Genomic DNA, 21,630 nt, shown 5'->3' with positions numbered 1-21,630 from the left:
ATAACTCAAGTTTGTAATTCTATGCAATATAATTTAGAAAATAGCGTTGTCCCTGGAAAAAATTTTCTCAGGGTCCACAGAAATTGCATTGTGTTAAATGGGATGGTTTCTAGGGACCCTGAAAAAAGTTTCCACCAGTAATGCTGATTCTAACTTGAAAATGTTTATTTATAATATTATAATGAATCCGAGCTATATTTTAGTGATAACTATTGACTAAAAATTAGAATATTTTTCACGCTATTATTAAAATATACTAGTTGTATTTAAGTTTGTCTAATTATTTTGAAGTAGGTTAACGTTGAGTTAGGCATTTGCATTTCACTTTGTCATTTCAAGTTGGCAGCAGCAGAAAACCCACTAGAAATCGTTTGTCGCGTACGATTTTCGTATCTATTGGAGAATCAGCCTTAGTATAGGGTGCCTCTCCAATACAGACGTAAATTTTGAGTATTGCCAACTTCGAAATTCAAAATGAATTGAAAAGACATAATTCCTATTATACGTAGCCTCAAAAAATTGTAAATGTAAACATGAAGCCGATTGACGAATTGTTGTATGGATATGGGATATGTTGTATGAATGTGAAATGGACGAATTGTTATAACATAAAAGACATCCTATATAATCCCATATAACCATTTTGTTATAACAATTTGTCAACCGGCTTCATGTTTAAATTTACAATTTTTTGAAGCTACGTACAATAGGAATTGTGTCTTCAATTCATTTTGAATTTTGAAGTTGGCAGCACTTAGAATTTCTTGGATTTACGCTTGCTGCGTGCAATTTACGTCTGATTGGAGAGGCACCCTACTATTAATATTGCCACGGAAAGAATAAACTTTGCAAATAAATAAAAAGGTTATTAGTAGAGTTTCGTAGATTGCAGTCGATTTTATTGAAATAAAGATAGCAAAATGGGTTCAAGTAAGCGACATAAGACTGACAAAAGTCGTGATACAAAAAAGAAACGACATAGAAGTCGTTCTCGTTCATATTCTCCAGAAAAAGACAGATCAGATAAACATAGGCATCATAAGAAACACAAGAAGAAAGATCGCAAAGACTATGATAGCGATGGTACGTTTTAGTTTTTTAAAGATTATAATACACGATTCTTTAACTAATACTTTCAGTTTGTTAAGATCTTTTATTACTCTGCAGTGGAGATTGTGGAAACACCACCACCGCCACCACCAAAGATATCCAGAATCCACCAACATGTATCTCCTCCCTCACCTGAAGTTCTGGTAAATGTTACGGTTACAATCGTTAAGAAACTTTCTATAATCTATAATCTTTCTAAAATGTGTATTTTTGATAAATTTATTATATTTTCAGGGCAGAGATAGGCATTCTCATCACAAGGATGAAAGAGTAAGTAAACACAAAAAGTCTCCTTCTCCCGTAAATAGTGGACAATCTGTGACATCACTTTCTATTGAAGAAACAAATAAACTCAGAGCAAAGTTAGGTTTGAAACCATTGGAAGTAGAAACAGGTCCTAAGGAAGGTTCAGATCTTTATAAAGATGATTTGGGCGAATTTCACCATAAGCCTGCTGTTAATATCAGCGAAAAAGCAAAAACAGAAAAGCTTAAAGAAAAGCTTAAGATGATGAAGCAGAAGAGAGAAATTGAATCATCATTGGCTGCTATAAGAACATTGGGTGACAGTGATTCAGAGGAGGATGCTTCAGAATGGGTCAGGAAAAATAGAAAAATTGAAGAAGAAAAGAAAAAAGCTGCAGAAAGAGTATGCAAATATTAATTTTTTGTTAAATCAAATATTTCATGGAATATTTAAATGATTTTTTTGTTTTTATAGGCAAAGTTATTAGATCAAATGGATGAAGAATTTGGATTAGACAATATAGTTAAAGAAGATGTTCACAACGAAATGAAAAAAGCATATACTGAAAAAAACCTTAAAGGACTTAGAGTAGAACATCATTTGGTAAATTATTTTGCAATCACGTATTTAGAATTTAACTTCCCTTTAAGTGATTTTATACTTTAATGTATATTATTTATATTTTAGGATAACTTTCAAGAAGGAAGTCAAGTTATACTAACATTAAAAGATAAAGAAGTGTTGGCAGAAGATGATGATGTTCTAGTTAATGTAAATATGTTAGATGATGAGCGTTATAAAAAAAGCAATTTAATCAAGTCTAAGAAACCTGGATATGATGCATATGATGACAGTAATTTCGATGAATTTGGAATGTCTAAAAGTAAAGTTTTAGAAAAATATGATGAAGAAATAGAAGGAGAAAAACGTGACAGTTTCAAAATTGGTCTGGTCAATATTAAAGCAGAAAAAGAGAGAAAATCTGAAATTATAAAGAACCGTCTTGCTAACAAACGTTTAGAGACGTTGCAACTAGCAGATCCAAAAATTGCTAGTGAATATTATAATGAAGAGGAACTGACCAAGTTCAAGAAACCAAAGAAGAAGATCCGAAAAATTCGAAAGAAAGACAAAATGTTGAAAGCAGATGACCTGTTGAACAGCAATGATTATTTAAGTGACTTAGGCAGCAGGAGAAGGAAAAGAGAAGAGATCAAAGAGGAGCCAAATGATTATTTGGATGTTGATGACCTAGGAGGTATTTATTAATCATAATACTTTCTTTATATTTTTATAAAAATTATATTCACTATTTTTTTTTACTGAAAAAATCAAAATTTCTATTTACAGCTCCAAAAGAAGATTTAAGTGGTATGAAACTAGAATATGACGATCGTGATTTGGATCGCAAAATAAAGCAGAAGGCACAGAAATTGAAGGGACCAATCACAACATTAAAACCTGAAAAAATGACTTTAAGAATCAAACAGGAGGTAGATAATTCAATGGAAACTGAAGTTAGCGGAAGTAATATTGTATTAAATTCAACAGCTGAATTTTGTAGAACACTTGGAGACATTCCAACATATGGTCAAGCTGGCAATCGAGAAGAAAATACTCAAGAATTTATGGTAATAATCAAAGAATATTATTCTCAAAGTAACTATTCCAATTTAGACTGAATTATACTAAAATTCACGATTTTTAGGATCTTGAAATGGATGAGGTGAAACACGAACCTGTAGATGATGACGAAGTTATGAACGGTAGAGGCACTTGGAATACAGTTGACATGGGTAATATATATTTTTTTAAGCGGAAAAAATTATTGCGATAGTTTGTAGATGGATAATTTTTAATAGTGATATTATTTGTTTCAGAAAAAATATCGATAGAGCCTTCTGCTGCAGAAGCTGCCATTTTGGATGCTGAACCTTCACTTGATCAAGGGGTTGGTGGAGCACTGAAATTGGCTATGAGTAAAGGTTACTTGCAAAAAGAGGATTCAAATCGACCTTCAGCTTCTAGATTTGCTCATCTTAAAGCTCAAAATTACTCGATCGAAGACAAAACGTATGGGTATGCAGCTTTTTTCAATTGTAATTTGAAATTTCTTAAATATCCATAATATGATTTATTTAAAACCTTAATTTCCAGAGATGATGACAAATTCAACAGGAGAGACAGATTTAATGGACCAACTTTAGACTTTAAAGAAAAGGATGGATTTAGACCAAATGTTAAATTGGAATACATTGATGATGAAGGACACGTACTTAATGAAAAAGAAGCCTTTAGATATTTATCACATAAATTTCATGGTAAAGGCCCAGGAAAGAATAAGGCAAGTTCTATAATATACATCAAAAGATTATTTTCTAATTATTGCTCAATTTTTAATCTAATCCGATTTTTTCTAAATTAGGTTGAAAAGAGAATGAAGAAATCGGAACAAGAAAGTTTAATGAAAAGAATGTCTTCAACAGATACACCTCTGGGTACTTTAACACTTTTGCAGGCAAAACAAAAAGAAACGCAATCACCATTCATTGTTTTGAGTGGTAGTAAACAAATGCAAACGTATGTATAGTTTTTTTATACCTAATCCATAGTTTAGAAATGGTTTTGAATTACTATTGTTATCTAATATATATGCATTTTTATTTTCAGAGCTAGTATTTCTAAAACGAAGAACTAGAGATGTACATATTCAAGGGAAAAATTTATGAACCATAAATTTACACGTTGACGAAAACAATTACGAAACTATAGACGTTATGTCATGATTGAAAATGCATCAGTAAATTTTATTTAAAAATAAACTAGTTCAAATTATTGCATAATTTTTATTTTTACATTGCTCTATTCACTCATTTTGCTGCCAGTTGTTGCAATGTATTAATAAACGAGAAAAGTGACAAGCACTTTAAATTTGTGATATATTACACTATACCATTTATCCGTTATTTCAAAGAACATGAAAAACTAAATTATATTAAAACATGTAAAACCTAAATAAATAAATATTGTAAGTATTTAATCTTTTTTTGTGACGCAAATCATGAAAATGTAAACAACAGTATTGTGCAATATTCAAGTTTAAAAGATCAAATTCTATGAACAATAGAATAAAACAAGGGTTAGTTTTCACACATATCCATTTATTGGCTGAAACTACACAGTAGTTTACGTAGTTTTGAGTAGAAAATGTGAAACATAAAAAAAAAAGAAAAGAAAAAGACAGCATTTGATCCTCTTGACAAAAATGCACGGAGAAATATTACTTTTTATATAATATTTAGCTGAAGGAATGGAAAACACATTAAATCTCCAACTTTTGGTATATCATCTCGTGAAAAAGGCTTGATTCTATAGCTTGACAGTTGGAAATCCTCCCGTTATTTGCGGATAGAAAGACGAGAGTTTCGTCGCTTAGCTGAGCTGACCGCAGTCGGAGACCACGATTTTTTTTGAAGTCTTGCCGCTTTGAGAGCCCATGCTCTCCAATTTCTTCACCACATCCATACCTTAAAAAGTCAAATAATCAAATTAGTATTAAACTAACTTAAGTGTTTATAAATATTGCTAATTTATAAAAGTAAAATAGAGATTTATATTACTATATTATTGTTATAAGTCTTCATAATACTGAAATTATATGCTACCGTAAATAATAAGAGAAGTAAATACAGGCATTTTGATATGTACAAAGTATTGCATAAGTATTTAACAGGTTTATGTAATAATAGGATAATACTCGTGGAAAACATGTTTATAAAAATTGCTCGACAGCGGAAAGTTGTATGGAGGCCACGTACCATCAACGACTGTGCCGAAGACGACGTGCCTGTTGTCCAGCCAAGTGGTCTTGACGGTGGTGATGAAGAATTGGGACCCATTGGTGTTGGGTCCAGCGTTAGCCATCGAGAGAGTGCCAGGGCCGGTGTGCTTCAGCTGGAAATTCTCATCCTCGAACTTATTGCCGTAGATAGATTTGCCACCAGTGCCGTTGTGGTTAGTGAAGTCACCACCCTGGCACATGAAGTTGGGAATAACACGGTGGAAAGTGCTGCCCTTGTAACCAAAACCCTTCTCCCCGGTGCACAGTGCGCGGAAGTTCTCCGCCGTCTTCGGCACCACGTCCGCGCGGAGCTCCATCGTGATGCGTCCAACGGTTTCGCCGTCGGCTGTCATGTCGAAAAATACACGAGGGAGACCCATGTTTGTGCGATTGATTTTTCACTGTGAACAAAAGACAACATGAAATTACGATTAGTTAAGCGCGTCGATGCCACAGGTTGCTACTGCAGGCCTGTCGTTTTGCTGTTCGAGGAACATGACCGCGTGGAAAATTTCGCTAGCATGACACTTGAGAAAATCAATAAATGGCTAATTCTTTTTTTAACGACTGTTGAGGTAAGTTCGAATTATACCTGGCTTCTTGTGAAAAATAATCGAATATGCCCCATTTCAAAATTTAATATCAAGAAATTAGTACATTTCAATACTAAATGCAAGAAAGTGACCCTTCGTATGGCATCTTCACCTTTGATTCGCTCGGTCGCAATGTCTACAAAAGGCTGAAATCACTTTCTCGCATGTGTATCTAATTTTATTTCTCGGTACGAAAAGTGTGGGACGAAATTAAAAAATGTTCGATTACTCGAGCGTGCCTAAAGTCAAGTTTCTACTCATGCAGTGTCAAAAAAAAATCATCACTGGTAATTATCTTGTTATAACCGATGTACTGTTTTGCGAGTATTGACGTTTTGCTAGATTATTTTGTGAGCAATCAAGCGTTGTGAACCGTTCTCCGAATTTTTCGAACTACAATCATGAAAATTTCTAAGACTATCAACTCTCAAGAGTCTATTTACGGAAAGCTTTGACTACATAACTATAAGCTAATGTAAAGTTTCCTCGAACTCGGAGACACTTGCAAATTTTTTGATAACGCGCGTCTTAATTAGAATCCAGAAACCTTGTTGAGTTAGGCAAATCACATCATGAACCACATATATGATGATTTGCTAAACATCAAAACTGTTGAGAATTTTAGAGCAAAAATCCGTAACCAAGCAACCTACAATAACCAAACTATGTGAAATATCGATTATTTCGGGTGTGTTACAACGGTCAAATTTTATATCCTTCGGAATTCAATAGACGCGAAGGTCATCGTGAGCGGCAACTCATCTCTTACAGCTATCGGCTCTACATAGTAATCTATACACATATCGTTTTAAAACAAGAGGCCAATATATATCGATGTAAAAGAGGCGTAAAATGGACTCTCCTATAGTCTCTAAGCTTTTTACGGTCGATCGAGCTTTTCTCGAGATGGAAAAACAAAAGCCCCCCTCGGGCGGAAGGAGGAAAAATAAAAGTGGGGGCAGAGAGCAGCAGGGTGGGCGACACGTGAACATTCGAGAAAGCCGTGTGCACGTGTACGGTGTGAATCCTCTCGCCATTTCAGGCAGGAGTGGTGCGCGACCGCGGGCGGCAGCGAGAGGGGGAGAGGTAGAAAAATGTGAGCGGAAAGTCCCCAGCGCGTCGCGCCGCCATTGTGCTAGCCTTGAACGACATGCAGTGCACTTGCCAGCGACTCCTGGACGAGCGTATCCATCGGTTACCACCCGAATCCAGGCAATTACAACAGATCACGTTTTGAAGGCCCGCGAGTATATGTGACGTTGTGGTGCAGGTCTGGGCCGGCGAGCACCGAGAGACGCCGAACGACCTCGTGGCTGATTGCGGCAACTCGCCGGTCGGTTACGACGAATCGCGATGTTATCAGGCGAAAGCTCGCGTTATTCGCTTGAATCACGCAGCTTGTAACACCGAGGCGGAGACACGGTTGGGCGGGATTCTCGGCTTACCTGGAGTTCTGGCGTTGAAATAAGCTGGATGACTCTGTGTTAGCTCACCGGCGTCTCGGTAAAAAGTGCGCGAATGGCGGATTGTCAGCACCGTACCGCGCATCTGGTCCCCCTCTCCGCCGTTCTCAATACACACCGGCCCCTCGTATGCAGCCGCCGCTCTGATTAATCATTGTGCGATTCACGCCAGTCTGGAAAACTTAGCGCTAGTGGCGGGTTTTTCGATTTTACTCTTTGATTTAAAAGTTTTTGAACTTTTTTATAGTATCCATAGACGAATTTTATCGAATGACACAATAAATAAAACAAACAAATAAACATCAATATTATTTCAAAATAGAAATAAACAGGACTGCAGTATATCGTTTAATTCTATCGACTCGTGAATATTTATTTTATGTTAGAAAACATTAACTATAGAGAAAAGGAATTACCGTTGGTTACTAAGTATAAATCATAAACTTGCGTACAGTAAAATTCGAAATCGAAGCTTACAAAAAACGCTAATTACTAATTGTAAAATATTATGCATTATAGAACAACAAAGAGGAAGGTGCTCCAAGCTCTAAAATAATAAATGACCGAGAATATCGCTACACATTACATATATATTCCTCCTTGAATATTTCGTCATTCTATTTCATTGTCAAATTTATCAAAATTATCGAAGTGATCGACCTTTCGTTAATCGATTAATGATATGAAAATTAATTGAAAATTAATTTTGAATGTCACAAAATTTCATTGATTGTAGTTTTGACATAATGTAGACATAGTTCTCCAATTGGTGTAAGTAAATTAAGTTCGCGATTCTGAGAGATACTATATTTCTTACAATTTTTATCACAAAATCGAAATTTTTCAATAATTGCTACAAATCCGACTTTAGGTTAGAAGATAAGAAACGGCAAACGATTTTCTTATTACCATATCTCATGAAACCTTTTAGTAAAATATCTCGGGATTAAGATCAGGAACTCGATGCGAACATACTAAATTGGAGCTGTTACTTTAATATCGTTTATTGATATCATCGTCATTTTTGGGTTATTGAAAGTGCATAAGACGACGTATACAAATACTTCAAATTTATTCAACCGTACGTTGCATCTCTTGTCATAACAGAAACATTATATATCTGATTAATTAACATACCATAGCTCTTATTCTTTACACGGCCAACTATCAGTTCTCCATATAATTTTTAGCGGCTTATCTTGAAATTTTTTGTTCAATATCGAACTCAATTGAAATTATAGATATTTGTCAAAAATAAATTAAGTGGAGATAGTTTTTATTTATAGTATTTGGGTGTCACTCTCTTACTTCTGTGCTCTATAATTTCGCAAAATTTAATATGATTGAGAATAATAATATGGTTAATTATTCTATAGATATTTAACTTTTTTTTTAATTTACGAAGCCTACTTTTCACACCGTCCCAGATACTTCTATTGAATCTCAAAACTCGTATAGCTACGCACAGTCAATTATGAACTTTACACACTCGATATCGATGTCTTATATACGAATCGCTTAATTTGTGTATTTTTGAAATTTTGAAATATCGATGTAATCGGTAGTCACAGATGAAATCCATCTCTCAGTTTTACGGAACTGAATGTAGATCTCAATATATTTCTGAACGATTTTCATCATTTCCAAATATTATAAATTTAGCGTCAAAAGAATTGCTCTTATCATGAATCTTATGTGGCGATTAATTATGTCATTTTTTCTAGAAAAATATTTCCTAAGTACCTTATTTTCCAGTGAACTTTTGCAATTACTTTGAATAATCTACATAAATTACTTCTGTATTAACATAAATTACTATTCTAAACTGGTAACCATTTGGTGTATGTAGCATTCTATCTGAGATTAGAATGAATACCGTTTCTTATTATTTTGGCGTTTAACGTTTAACTTACGGATTTTCGCGGCATTTTGAATTCGAATGTTGAAGATAAATTATTAACAGTAAAGCGTTATTGCATGGTTGAGCAAGTGATAGCAAAAACCTTCTTGTCGTTTTGAAACAATTCAGACGAATAACTTGTGTTAGGTTTGTATCACATATATAATTGTCGTTTCACCAACTGTATACGTGTATCCGTGAGGAAATGAACATGATTATGATGTACCTATACACGTATATGTATATTTCTGCGCTGACGCGCCATAATGCATTATAATGTGTTTGCACCAAGTGTAAACTCAGTCTTTTAATTAAAACGTCAGGCTGAACTTGTTAAGGCTTGATCGATGGTCTTCGGGTGTTCATGGATAAGCCAGCATTATATACAACGGTTCATTCACATCCCAATGCGAATGCTACTTATCTCGATAATGCAATCAAAAAATGATAGGTGACAGCGAATAAAATAAAATTCATCTACGGTAACTTTTAGATAAAATAATACTGTAAATCAATTTAATTCATTTCTTTTTTTTTCCAAGTCCTTGGGCGAACCTTGGACTCACTTCGAATATGAAACGAACGTCGACAAATGTTAACAGAAAGTATCTATATATCTCAAAAGTCTACTGTTGCTTTTGAACAACGATGATAAATTAATCGGTTTATATGCACGACAAGCGTACATTACTATTAGTACCGGTTTTACGATACTTCAAGGGCCTTTTTACGCTGAGAGAATATTCTTGTGATGTTTTTATTCCATATGATTTTGTACCTCCTAGAACATTCATGTAGTTTATCATCTACGTCTATATATATACTTTATGGTTTAAGAAGTTAAGTTAAGCATTCTGCACTTCTTAAACCATTGAATATGTATAGGGAGGTAGACGGTGAACTATATTAATGTTCCGAGAGGTGCAAAATCATATGGAACAAGAACGTCATATAGGAATATTCCCTTGTCTATGATAACGATGCGATATCTTGGAATGGCGTGAACATAGTCGGTGGTACGCGAATCGATTAATTTGTAGTTTTCCCTGGTTTACAAAATAGTAGTCGGCGACGTCGGTGTCTCGGTATAGTTGGTGTCAACTGCAACCAGATCGATAGTATATGGTTATAATCTATGATCGTAAAATGATATAACTTTTAAAGAATATTAACATTCGATCTATACTATCTTTAAAATAGTTATACTGTTGGTTCAAGCTTTGAGCTCCACTATTATCCATTCATGTCCTATATGCGATAAAAATCAGAATTCAATTTGTATTTTGCTGCGAGTTCCGTCAATTTCAAACTCTATTGACGAGAGTTATGGCTGGCCGATCTATCGAGCATGCGCAGACAAATTCAACACTGCTATTATTGATTTGATTCTTTTCTGGCTTTTTACATTGCAAATCCTTTCTAAAAGTGGCTTCGCAAAAATATAACTTCATATTTCGGATAATCGATATTTCGAACTCGGCCGTTTCAAGCAATGTCGAGCGCGCGGCTTTCATTAACACCCCGGACTGCGACACGGCCGACGTAACGAAACTTTCCCATATGTAAAAAATAATACGCATATCGCATACATCATCTTGTTATTGTGCTTGTACGCTGACTTGAGTGAGTACACGCATTAACAATTTCATGAAATAACTAATAACGCTCATTGCAAGGTCTGCAGGAATAATACCGAATATCTGATCTGAATCACGTAAAAAAGCCAATACTTACGTCCATATACGTTGCGAACACAAGAGTATATTGGTATTTTTTATCAGTGTCGAAATATACATGTGCATGGCACCGCATTGAAAGTATTTATTTTCTGGGTGACAAAGTACGCTTTTGCATTTGTTTCGTCGCAAGTACGGGTGGGTACATCAGAATGTTCGCGTACTTTTAACGAGTCTGGTCTTGGAGTACCAAAAAGCAACATATAAATAGTACATATCAGCACATTGAGTTGCCGCCTAACCTCGCTGTGCGTGTGTATTCTAGAGCATACGCCTCTGTTTTGCATCGTCTTCAGCTATTTTTTCCATATCGTTATATTATTAAACCTGTTTATTTGATTTCAGTATTGATTCGAAGCTACCGTAATCAAGAAACCGGAATCTTTTACGGGGCAATTATGGGAGTAAGCGATTTGGAGCGGCAAATCCAAGAGTTTGGATAGCACATTCGGCAAAAGAACTTACGTTGTCCGGTTGAGTAGAAATGTGCGAAGAACAAGCTTCGCGCGTGAAAACGGTCAAGTTCTGGTACGACTCTTTATCAACCTGTCGGTAGCGGCACCGAAAGACGATGATGTTTCCCCTAGTTTTAGCAATGGTATGCTTTTGCGCATCAGTCTGCTGCATCGAACACACCGAAATATGCCATGTGAGTTATTTTACTTCAGTGATTCGGCGCAAAGATTATACTCATTGGGTGTTTTTTGCAGTACGTCGTCGACGATGATTGCTTGATGAAAAGCGTCGAATACGCCGACACCTTCGATCGCCGCTTGAAACCGTGTACCATGCAAGATGTACCAAAAGACATAGTTTACACTGTCATGGAAAATAATGGGACTGCTAGTCAAGGTTGGCATTAGTTTTTTTCCTCGCGGAGCTCGAAATCCCATTAAAGTTCCCCGATAAACCACACGCAGGTGTCATTAACGTGGAGTTTGAACCTGCCGACTTGCTGTGCGAGTACAAAATGGTCCTTTTCACGAGCCCTGCAGCGAATAATCCCGAGGAATGCAATAGCTATGCATTCTATCCGAAGACGAGCGGCACTGTGATTCATAGTTTTGAGAAAAATTTGTGCCTTACTGAGACGTCATCTTGTCGTGTGAGAGACCTACGTTTACCTGTCTTTATCAAACCCATGACGCCGATTCGCTTTTCATTGAAATTTGCAGAAAACTCGGCTGAACTTCTTCTACCAATACGTGTATACAGGGTGCTACGCTATTGCATTTGTGGTCAACGAACAGTACATTTTCATGAAGCAGGAATTCTTGAGAACGGAATACAACAAAACCGAGATACCGAATGCCATTTACCGATGCACTTATCAGTCAACTCAAAAGGACAACGGATCGAGGTACTGACATATCGGTAGACAGGTTTACTTGAAGAGCGCCGAAAACCTCTGCAACTTGTTGCAGCTTGGAACTGGTGAGCATCGCGACGGATGTTTCGCTGCTTGCCGGACCTGTAGGCTTAAAGTTTGAACTAGTTCCTGCCTCTCCACTCTTCGAGATCGACGGCGATACCAATCACTGCAACAGAGACGAGAGTCCTATAATTTCCCACAGGTTCTCCATGAACGTGGTATTTACAGCTTTCTCTTAACGACGGCGGCGCGATTGCTTTGATCCATTCAAATGCCCTACTTTTTTACCCTCCTTGCAGAGGAATAATTTTTCAGTAGACCAGCCGTGCAGCGTGGCGACCGTGAGTACTTTCATGTTTTCGACATGTCCGACAATGGCATATACTGCCTCATGCCGCGACTGGTACTCTTACAGAGCGCTTCAACTACCGGTGATGAAATTAAGAACGTGGAATGTAAGTTCACGATCGACAATTCCCCCATAGGCCGAAGTTATTGCTTGATTATTCGGATCCTGGATGCCCGATGTCATCGGGGTACCTTGTGGAACCCACCCAAGTCGACCGACATGACATTTCCATGTTCCTGGAAGCAATGTATGCTATGGATTTAACTTTCGATCATATATTCGTTTTTTTCAATTGTCTTCTGCTTCAATCGACCGAACTTTGTAGATTGCGAGAAACTTGAACGTAAACTCGCCATAATTGAAGATGTCAAGAAAACATACGATCGAAATTTGGAGATGCCCAATATAATTTATTTGGTTCTGATTGTGATCGTCGTTTCAGTTGTCATAGCAGTATTAATATTGACTTTTGTTTTGTATCGGAGACGCTTAAAAAGAATTCACATCAATTCGCTAAATAACAAAAACAGACATTTCGACGAGGACGGAAGTAACATTCTAGAATTAAACGGCTCGAAATCACAGAAAGAGAAGCTCGTTAAAGAATCTGGTATTCTTCTGTTGTATGTCAAAGAATCAGAGCAGTTTATGAATCTTATGTCAGAGTTCAGAAAAGTTTTGGAGAAGCATACTGGTTGCGATGTGAGCGAACGAAAAAAAATTAACCGGATAAGAATTTCTGAATTTCTCACTTTTTCTTCAGGTATACGATTGGTGGGCATTGGAGCATTGGAACGACGTAGCTTACACAGGAGGTTACGAATGGATTACGAATTTGATCAGAAAAGATTATCGAGTTATCTGGATGGACACGCAGAGATCCCGAACTCTTGCCGCTTTGCCACGCAAAAACGGCTATGACAAGATCAAGCCACAGAAAAATTCACGACATAATCAAGATGCCGTGGATTTCAGAGACAATATTTATCCAACAATTGTCGATTTTACCAAACGGACTAATCAAAATTTAGAACAAGAGTATCAAAGATATTTTGTCGTTAGGTAAGTTTTTTTAAATTGATTTCACTTATAATCGCGTATAATTTTTGTCCTATTCATATGCAACTTGGTAATTTACAGGCTAGAGACTTTTAAAAATGCAGACAAAACGGAAGATCCTCTTGCTGATCTTTCACCTCATGTAAGATACTTAATACCATGTCACCTCGATAAGCTATGTTGTCAATTGTAGGTATTCCTTCAAATTACTTTTATGTCAATTAATTTCAATGGATATTGTTAAAATTCATTTCGTTCATTTAAGATCGTTAAGTGAACCTTACGAAGATGAAATGAACGCCGACAAATTTCGACTTAGAAAGTATCTATCTCAAGAGTCTATCGTTGGTTTAGAGGAATAAATTCTTTTTGTACCATCTACTATTAACTTTTATATATTTATCAAATAGTTGTTCAAGTTATGTTATTTTAGTACAAAATATACGCATGATAAGCGTCGTGCTGCCAGTGTGAAAAATACCACGTTGTTGAGTTTACAAGTAATGTTTCTACTATTTATACAATATATTAACGTGTTATGAAATATTTTTTTTTACATTATTTATTAACTACCCTAATGTTCTTGTAAGTGTATATAAAATCAAACGTTTGTTGTTATGGTAAAAACAATGTACAGTGACATTTAAATGTTTGAAAAGTATACAATTTTTTAGGTATAAAATAAAAAAAATTGTTTGATAACTAGAATATCGCCTTTGTTGTTTAAACGAATCGAATCACTGAATGTAAAATCAAAACTAACAAGTGAAATGCGTCAAATTACATAAATCATATTCGATTTTTTTCTTTACAAATATCTCATATGTTTTATGCAGAATTATGCAAAGATAACTTTAATCCATTAATTATTTTGTGCGGGAGGTTTTGACCAATCTACACTGAGAATCAAGTGATCATATCCGTGACCGTTCAGTACAGCGATAGCCCTTGCAGCCTCAGCTCGCGATTTAAAATGAACATAAGCAAATCCTTTGCAAACATTTGTATTCTTTTCTTTAGCCAAGTAAAGTTTCTGAATAGCACCAAACTGTTTGACTAACTCCTCTAGATCTGCATCAGTGGTATTCTCTGACAGATTTGATATTCTAATGGCTGTAGTGTCATCTCTCCTTAGCATTTGCATGGAATCACCTCTTTTGTTACCACCATCACGCATACTTGGAGGGACATACTTGCTACCTTGAGGTTTGTCTGGCATACTTGGTGCTTCAGTAACAGGGTTAAGTGGCTTTTTGTCGTCCACAACTTTAGCTGAAATTATATTATATAATAATTTAGCAAAACCTTCATTTAAAAAAAAAATATGTTCTAATAGTTGAAATCCCTGTTGATAGAAAAAATTTCAAAATGTTATTGAAACACTTACTGTCTCCAAGAACTGTATCTTTAAATGGACATTTTGAGGTCCAGTGATCCCCGTTACAATTACGACATTTCACAACTCCTTTATCTCCCATGCTCTTAAGCTTGTCGAGAGAATCTTCTTCCACCTTATTATCCTCTTCTTTACTGGACAGGAATTGCATGAATACATCTTCAGCAATAACTGTAGTTGCTGGGTTTGGACCTGGTCCATCATTGGCCGAATCACCAAATTTGACCCAATTTTTACGAACAGCAATGCTTTTGGAAACAGTACGCTTTTCAATTTTGTATGTACGCACTACTTTGACTTTCTTATTATCATCGTTCAACTTATATTCCATCATTATTTTAAAGTCATTTTCATAAACAATTGTTGGTGGAGGGAGGCTGACAGTTCCCTCATCTTCCACTTCATCTGCCCAATTGGAAATAGGTTCATGATTAGATGGCATCTAAAACAGTAAAATGAGAAGTTAGAATGAATCTACATGAAAAATTAGAATAAAACTACATGGTATAAAGAAACAAAACATCTATTTTATCACCTATATCTTATCCATAAAATAAATATTTTTATATTATATATACATTATAAATAATATAAATATTTTTAAGGTTATAAATTTACATGAAATTTAAGCAATAACAGATTTCGCGAAACAGACTTATGGAAGTACTAAAAACGTTTATTCAAAAAATTAGTTTTTTATACCAACTTAATGCTTAAATATTGTTAATAACATTTTTTAATTAAAAGGACATTTTAGCACTAAAAATTAGCATATTTACCTTAATTGTTATTCCTTAGCACTACTTTCGCATTACATTTAAAAATAATAAATAAACGCGAAAATTCGTAAGGGACCAAGCCGGCTTAGAAAAGGATGGCTGACTAGCTTCTGAGAGTGCTTAGTTGATCGACATAAGAAAGACGTCTTACTATGGCGCGAATATAGTCAACGGTATGAATCGATTATTGTAATTCACGTTCAGGTAGTTTGTGTCGTATTTTATGAGTCGAATGTGACGTCGAGCGAGATCGTAATCTTGCCCATTCTATTCTAGAAAGTATATACGAGTCTTATATAGTTTAATTGTTAAAACATGACTACTTGTTTGTCAATGATTCACGAGATTTTTTTATTGAGCGACTAAGTGTGCAGTGTGTTCTGTGAGTTCCGTCTATGTAAACATAATCTAGATAGTAAAATACGACGTAAGTAAACGTCATAATATTTTTTCTAAGCTATCTCTTTCAGAAACAGATATACAAATCATTGAATAAAATTATATTGTCTTTTTGCTTTTATAGAAAACATAATGGGTTTACTTGCAGTTTTAACAATATTAGGATTCTTAAATTCTGTTGTTGGATTAGTTAAATATCAACCAGAAGCTGTACACATTGCTTATGGCGGTACAGTTTCTCAAATTAGACAATAAATAGCAATTAAAAAATGAACTAAAGTTAAATTAATTTTCTTTCAATACTTTTAGATGATATTCATGACATTTCTGTCACTTGGAGCACTAAACATGATACACATGAATCAATTTGTGAATATGGAGTAAATGGTTTTGCAGTGATTGCCTATGGGAATTCTACACTTTTCATTGATGGTGGGTCCAAAAAACATAAGCAATACGTGCACAGAGTATGGTTGAAAAATTTAACACCAAATAGTAAATATGGTAAGTGGAAACAATATGTACATATGCATATCCATATGAAGCTTTTATTTATCTACAAACTATTTGTTTGTGTAGTTTATCACTGTGGTAGCAACCTTGGTTGGTCGAATATGTTTTACTTCACAACAGTACCAGATAATGATGAAGAATGGGCACCTCGAGTTGTAATATTTGGAGATATGGGTAATGAAAATGCTCAGAGTTTATCAAGGCTACAAGAGGAAACCCAAAGAGGTCTTTATGATGCTGCAATTCATGTAGGAGATTTTGCATATGACATGAATACCCACAATGCTCAAGTAGGCGATGAGTTTATGAAACAAATACAAGAAGTGGCTGCTTATCTGCCCTATATGACAGTACCAGGGAATCACGAAGAGAAGTACAATTTTAGTAATTACAGGTAAAGAGGAAATTATTGAATTTATTATAATTGATAATTTGTTTTTCTTTATCATATCTGTAATATTATTATTTATCAGAGCTCGGTTTACAATGCCTGGAGATTCTGAGGGATTATGGTATAGTTTCAACATGGGGCCAGTGCACTTTGTTGCCCTTGAAACTGAAGCTTATTACTTTATGAATTATGGTATTAAGCAACTTGTTAAACAGTTTGACTGGCTTGATAGGGATCTTACAGAAGCTAACAAACCAGAAAATAGGTATATATTTATAATATACTTTATTAGAATCTGAAAGTATATTTATATTATTTACTAATTATTTACAAATTATTTCTTTTTTATAGAGCTCAAAGACCATGGATTGTTACTTTTGGTCACAGACCTATGTATTGTAGTAATGCCAATTCAGATGACTGTACAAATCATCAAACTCTAGTCCGAGTAGGACTGCCTTTCTTAAACTGGTTTGGTTTAGAAGATATGTTTTTTAAGCATAAAGTAGATGTGGAAATCTGGGCCCATGAACATAGCTATGAAAGATTATGGCCCATGTATAATTTTAAGGTTTACAATGGAAGCTACTCAGCACCATATACAAACTACAAAGCTCCAGTCCATATTATCACTGGCTCAGCTGGGTGTAAGGAGGGAAGAGAAAAATTCATTCCAAAACAACCAGAATGGTCAGCTTTTCGTAGCTCAGATTATGGATTTACGAGAATGATAGCTTATAATAAAACTCACTTGTATTTCGAGCAAGTGTCTGATGACAAAGAGGGCGAGGTTATTGACCGAGTTTGGTTGATTAAAGATGATTTACTGCCCAAATATGTAGTGCCTGACGTATGATAAGAATGAATCGACCATTTTATCGGAACAAAAAACAAAACGAAAATATGCCGTGTATAATATAATTTAATGCATAAGTTTGTAAAACGTTATTTATATTAAGAGCTGTGATTAATCGTAAACGTAATTAAATATATAAATTATCACGTGCATAAATAAATTGGTTTGTTTTTAATTACAAAAATTGTTTTTTTTCATTTCAATAAAATTCAAAATAATCCTTGTTCGAAATTAACTTCAGATGTATATATGATAAAAAGATTTTTTAATTTTATTATGAGTACAATTTAGAATACAAAGAAATCTTTTATGTAGCTTGTCCAGAGTACTTCAGCCGCAAGAAGAATTTTTCTCTCGACTCAATCGTAAAACATAAACAAGTCTTAAGTGAGAGTTTTCACAATATAATTCACCATCACCGTCTTTGATATCAGCCATCGCAATAAACAGCAGCTTCGCCAACGCCGTTATGTTCTGGTGCTACAACTTTCTAAAAGCAGCAAATCAACATATTTTTTAAAATTAATTTTTCTATTTTAACTAGCTATCATTATCACTGTACGTTTTGAAGCACTACTGAACATTCACAACAAATTACTAGAGTTTTGTTCAGTCTACGGACCATGCAAAACTAACATTTCCTGGAAAATACTAAATCTAAGGCATAATAATAAGAGAGGAAGTGAAGGATAAAGACAACAAAAGAATTCAAAAAAGCCAGCATTCAGTTCTTATACTTATGAGAATATTTAGTATATAAATTAATTATATAAATTTCATTTGTAAAAGGCTTTTTTGCGTTAAACTTTTTAATGTACAAATAACTCGCTTGAGCCGTGATTTTTATTCTCAAGCACTTCTTTTTTCATTCTTCCAGTAAAACCATTGATTTTCCATTGATCAAATAAAAATCGTTGTTAAAACAGCTCATTAATTTGTGATTAAAAATGAGAGTAATAGGGTTGCTGTATTTGAATCCTATAAAATTTTCCTAACTTTTTCCATGTCTTTTTTAATGATAATTAACAATAAAAAACCAAATTCAGATTCTTTGATATTATTTTTATTTAAATACTTGACGTAAGCGCGAGAAACATTCTACTGGAATAGCAACTATTTCAATTATCGAGATTGGAAAGAAAGGAAAACAAATTTTCTTCCTAGACAATACCGTTTCCTGTGCAAAAATATAATAATGAAGGGTTTACAAGATTTTCAATTGTAAAGACATAGAGTAGAATGAAAGGGCTCGGATCTAGTTTTCCAGGATATTTATAAAATATCCATGACTTGGCCATGGTCAAGGAAATATCCTGACCTTTCGGTATGCCGCTACTCTGAGTAGTCTTACAACTTTCACAAATAAATATCTTTGAAAGAAGGAATTAAGATAAGTAATAAAACATGTGCATTTATATAAGAATTATAACCAGAATTTGTGGCAGAATCGATTTTAATCAACTATATGTATAAGGTAGGTACAAATTTCAAAAAGATTTATTTTATAACATCATTAAAGATCATACTTACTTAGTGAATAAAAAAATCAAAATTTATCAGTATGAATTAATAACATATCACCTAAAATTTATGTAATGATTGAGACTGATGCATCATAAATTATGCATTAGAAAGACCACTTAAGAAAGAAAAAAGTTCGAGTAAATTCTTTTTTATGCAGCAAAAACAATTTTTAATACAATTGAATCTACCAGTTTATTGTATGATATATGTTAACATCATTTTGTATATGATAAAACATATTGTTTATATTGTTTAATAAAATCATGTAATATGTAATCAAAACTAAAGAACGAAATGCGTCGATGTAAAGAAAGTATCTCATATCTATTTATGCAATATTATAAAAATATAACTTTACTTTCATCAACTGCTCTGTGCAGGAGGTTTTGACCAATCTACGCTGAGGATCAAATGATCATATCCGTGACCGTTCAGTACACCGATAGCCCTTGCAGCCTCAGCTCGTGATTTAAAGTGAACGTAAGCAAATCCTTTGCAAACATTTGTATTTTTTTCCTTAGCTAAATAAAGCTTCTGAATGGCGCCAAATGGCTTGACGAGCTCCTCCAGATCTGCATCTGTTGTACTCTCTGATAGATTTGATATTCTAATGGCTGTAGTGTCATCTCTCCTTAGCATTTGCATGGAATCACCCCTTTTGTTACCACCATCACGCATACTTGGAGGGACATACTTGCTACCTTGAGGTTTGTCTGGCATACCTGGTGCTCCAGTAACTGGGTTAAGTGGCTTTTTGTCGTCCACAACTTTAGCTGAAATTATAATATTTAATAATTTAGCAAAACCTTCATTTAAAAAAAAATATGTTCTAATGGTTGAAATCCCTGTCCATAGAAAAAATTTCAAAATATTATTGAAACACTTACTGCCTCCAAGAACTGTATCTTTAAATGGACACTTTGAGGTCCAGTGATCCCCGTTACAATTACGACATTTCACAACTCCTTTGTCTCCCATGCTCTTAAGCTTGTCGAGAGAATCTTCTTCCACCTTATTATCCTCTTCTTTACTGGACAGGAATTGCATGAATACATCTTCAGCAATAACTGTAGTTGCTGGGTTTGGACCTGGTCCATCATTGGCCGAATCACCAAATTTGGCCCAATTTTTACGAACAGCAATGCTTTTGGAAACAGTACGCTTTTCAATTTTGTATGTACGCACTACTTTGACTTTCTTATTATCATCATTCAACTTATATTCCGTCATTATTTTAAAGTCATTTTCATAAACAGTTGTTGGTGGAGGGAGGCTGACAGTCCCCTCATCTTCCACCTCATCAGCCCAATTAGAAATAAGTTCATAATTAGATGGCATCTGAAACAGAAAAATAAGAAATTAGAATAAAACTACACGAGATGATGGCATAAAGATGCAATACATGTTTTATTACCTATGACCTCGTCCGTACAATAACGTATATATTTTTAAGGTTATAAATTTACGTATATTTAAAACAATAACATATTTCGGAAAATAGAATTTTATGGAAATGCTAAAAGCATTTACTTAAAAACTGAGATATTTTACATCAATTTGATAGCTTAAACATTACTAATAACATTTTTTTAACTAAAAGAACATCGTGTCTTATGGTACCATTCCTTGAAAGATTTTTATTTTTAGTTTTAAGTGGAAAACACTGCCTCTAGGGTTTATGGTAGAAACATAAAATACCACCAAAAATTAGTATACTCACTTTGATATTTATTCCTTGGCACTGCTTTGACAATACATCTACCAATGATAAATAAACGCAATAATATGCATCGGCTATCGAAATCTGCTTAGAAAAGGATGTGGATTGTGGATAGGACTGTGCTTATGCCTTGCATTTAAGCGCCGAGTCGATAAAGAAGCTGCGTTTCCGCCTTCATTATAAGCAGACGATGTTTGGCTATGGCGCGAACATAATGGATAATATGAATCGATGTTTCTATAATAATATAATGCGGCGTTAATAAGCGTTATAACAATATTTTTATTAGCTATCAAAAAAATAGACTTACAAATCAGAGGACAAAATCAGATTTCATGTATTTTTGCATTCATAGAAAACATAATAAGTTTATTTGCAATTTT

The 21,630-nt window shown here is 34.5% G+C and overlaps 6 protein-coding genes across 10 annotated transcripts; 3 read left to right on the top strand and 3 right to left on the bottom strand.

Moving 5' to 3' along the window:
• The first annotated feature begins 794 nt into the window (after positions 1–794).
• Positions 795–4,383, top strand: LOC131665123 (U4/U6.U5 tri-snRNP-associated protein 1). 3 transcript variants are annotated; one of them, XM_058936770.1, is made up of 11 exons: positions 795–1,083; positions 1,168–1,253; positions 1,345–1,758; positions 1,831–1,959; positions 2,044–2,614; positions 2,707–2,987; positions 3,065–3,152; positions 3,237–3,435; positions 3,514–3,700; positions 3,782–3,936; positions 4,027–4,383. In XM_058936770.1, the coding sequence occupies exons 1-11, from the start codon at positions 921–923 to the stop codon at positions 4,052–4,054; spliced, it is 2,301 nt and encodes a 766-aa protein (XP_058792753.1). In that variant the 5' UTR covers positions 795–920; the 3' UTR covers positions 4,055–4,383. The 3 variants fall into 3 exon arrangements, with proteins under 3 accessions (XP_058792753.1, XP_058792755.1, XP_058792754.1); XM_058936772.1 differs by having other exon boundaries at positions 931–1,083; positions 1,149–1,253; XM_058936771.1 differs by having other exon boundaries at positions 931–1,083; positions 1,140–1,253.
• Positions 4,384–4,496: 113 nt separating this feature from the next.
• Positions 4,497–7,393, bottom strand: LOC131665133 (peptidyl-prolyl cis-trans isomerase). Its single transcript, XM_058936791.1, has 3 exons — positions 7,236–7,393; positions 5,175–5,598; positions 4,497–4,883 (listed from the first exon to the last, which is right to left on the bottom strand). The coding sequence occupies exons 2-3, from the start codon at positions 5,575–5,577 to the stop codon at positions 4,789–4,791; spliced, it is 498 nt and encodes a 165-aa protein (XP_058792774.1). The 5' UTR covers positions 5,578–5,598; positions 7,236–7,393; the 3' UTR covers positions 4,497–4,788.
• On the top strand, positions 5,630–14,071 carry LOC131665125 (uncharacterized). 3 transcript variants are annotated; one of them, XM_058936776.1, is made up of 12 exons: positions 5,630–5,772; positions 11,235–11,538; positions 11,600–11,741; positions 11,810–11,994; positions 12,065–12,249; positions 12,314–12,479; positions 12,561–12,602; positions 12,677–12,857; positions 12,936–13,312; positions 13,374–13,672; positions 13,751–13,858; positions 13,935–14,071. In XM_058936776.1, exons 2-12 carry the CDS (start codon positions 11,461–11,463, stop codon positions 14,029–14,031), a joined length of 1,860 nt encoding a protein of 619 aa, XP_058792759.1. In that variant the 5' UTR covers positions 5,630–5,772; positions 11,235–11,460; the 3' UTR covers positions 14,032–14,071. The 3 variants fall into 3 exon arrangements, with proteins under 3 accessions (XP_058792759.1, XP_058792760.1, XP_058792758.1); XM_058936777.1 differs by lacking the exon at positions 5,630–5,772 and adding an exon at positions 10,851–11,137 and having other exon boundaries at positions 11,788–11,994; XM_058936775.1 differs by lacking the exon at positions 5,630–5,772 and adding an exon at positions 10,859–11,137.
• A 460-nt stretch (positions 14,072–14,531) lies between these two features.
• On the bottom strand, positions 14,532–15,999 carry LOC131665130 (eukaryotic translation initiation factor 3 subunit G-like). Its single transcript, XM_058936782.1, has 3 exons — positions 15,845–15,999; positions 15,057–15,507; positions 14,532–14,941 (listed from the first exon to the last, which is right to left on the bottom strand). Exons 2-3 carry the CDS (start codon positions 15,505–15,507, stop codon positions 14,532–14,534), a joined length of 861 nt encoding a protein of 286 aa, XP_058792765.1. The 5' UTR covers positions 15,845–15,999.
• A 116-nt stretch (positions 16,000–16,115) lies between these two features.
• Positions 16,116–18,168, top strand: LOC131665128 (acid phosphatase type 7). The gene is made up of 6 exons (XM_058936779.1): positions 16,116–16,271; positions 16,368–16,472; positions 16,553–16,747; positions 16,823–17,150; positions 17,230–17,412; positions 17,499–18,168. The coding sequence occupies exons 2-6, from the start codon at positions 16,376–16,378 to the stop codon at positions 18,001–18,003; spliced, it is 1,308 nt and encodes a 435-aa protein (XP_058792762.1). The 5' UTR covers positions 16,116–16,271; positions 16,368–16,375; the 3' UTR covers positions 18,004–18,168.
• A 143-nt stretch (positions 18,169–18,311) lies between these two features.
• On the bottom strand, positions 18,312–21,377 carry LOC131665013 (eukaryotic translation initiation factor 3 subunit G-like). Its single transcript, XM_058936588.1, has 3 exons — positions 21,248–21,377; positions 20,415–20,865; positions 18,312–20,300 (listed from the first exon to the last, which is right to left on the bottom strand). The coding sequence occupies exons 2-3, from the start codon at positions 20,863–20,865 to the stop codon at positions 19,891–19,893; spliced, it is 861 nt and encodes a 286-aa protein (XP_058792571.1). The 5' UTR covers positions 21,248–21,377; the 3' UTR covers positions 18,312–19,890.
• Positions 21,378–21,630: the final 253 nt, after the last annotated feature.

The sequence above is a fragment of the Phymastichus coffea genome, unplaced genomic scaffold (genome assembly GCF_024137745.1).
Source record: "Phymastichus coffea isolate CEN01 unplaced genomic scaffold, Cenicafe_Pcof_1.1 PCOF00047, whole genome shotgun sequence".
Classification (NCBI taxonomy): domain Eukaryota; kingdom Metazoa; phylum Arthropoda; class Insecta; order Hymenoptera; family Eulophidae; genus Phymastichus; species Phymastichus coffea.
This window is presented reverse-complemented; position numbering and strand designations above follow the sequence as displayed.

Coding starts and splice junctions, on each gene's coding strand:
- LOC131665123 (XM_058936770.1), top strand. CDS start 921: ATGGGTTCAAGTAAGCGACATAAGACTGACAAAAGTCGTGATACAAAA. Junction 1,960..2,043: donor TTAGAGTAGAACATCATTTG/GTAAATTATTTT, acceptor TTTATATTTTAG/GATAACTTTCAAGAAGGAAG. Junction 3,153..3,236: donor TTGGAATACAGTTGACATGG/GTAATATATATT, acceptor TATTTGTTTCAG/AAAAAATATCGATAGAGCCT.
- LOC131665133 (XM_058936791.1), bottom strand. CDS start 5,577: ATGGGTCTCCCTCGTGTATTTTTCGACATGACAGCCGACGGCGAAACC. Junction 4,884..5,174: donor CTTCGGCACAGTCGTTGATG/GTACGTGGCCTC, acceptor TGACTTTTTAAG/GTATGGATGTGGTGAAGAAA.
- LOC131665125 (XM_058936776.1), top strand. CDS start 11,461: ATGATGTTTCCCCTAGTTTTAGCAATGGTATGCTTTTGCGCATCAGTC. Junction 12,603..12,676: donor AGCCGTGCAGCGTGGCGACC/GTGAGTACTTTC, acceptor GTACTCTTACAG/AGCGCTTCAACTACCGGTGA. Junction 13,859..13,934: donor GATAAGCTATGTTGTCAATT/GTAGGTATTCCT, acceptor CGTTCATTTAAG/ATCGTTAAGTGAACCTTACG.
- LOC131665130 (XM_058936782.1), bottom strand. CDS start 15,507: ATGCCATCTAATCATGAACCTATTTCCAATTGGGCAGATGAAGTGGAA. Junction 14,942..15,056: donor AGATACAGTTCTTGGAGACA/GTAAGTGTTTCA, acceptor ATATAATTTCAG/CTAAAGTTGTGGACGACAAA.
- LOC131665128 (XM_058936779.1), top strand. CDS start 16,376: ATGGGTTTACTTGCAGTTTTAACAATATTAGGATTCTTAAATTCTGTT. Junction 16,473..16,552: donor TGTACACATTGCTTATGGCG/GTACAGTTTCTC, acceptor CAATACTTTTAG/ATGATATTCATGACATTTCT. Junction 17,413..17,498: donor GCTAACAAACCAGAAAATAG/GTATATATTTAT, acceptor TCTTTTTTATAG/AGCTCAAAGACCATGGATTG.
- LOC131665013 (XM_058936588.1), bottom strand. CDS start 20,865: ATGCCATCTAATTATGAACTTATTTCTAATTGGGCTGATGAGGTGGAA. Junction 20,301..20,414: donor AGATACAGTTCTTGGAGGCA/GTAAGTGTTTCA, acceptor TTATAATTTCAG/CTAAAGTTGTGGACGACAAA.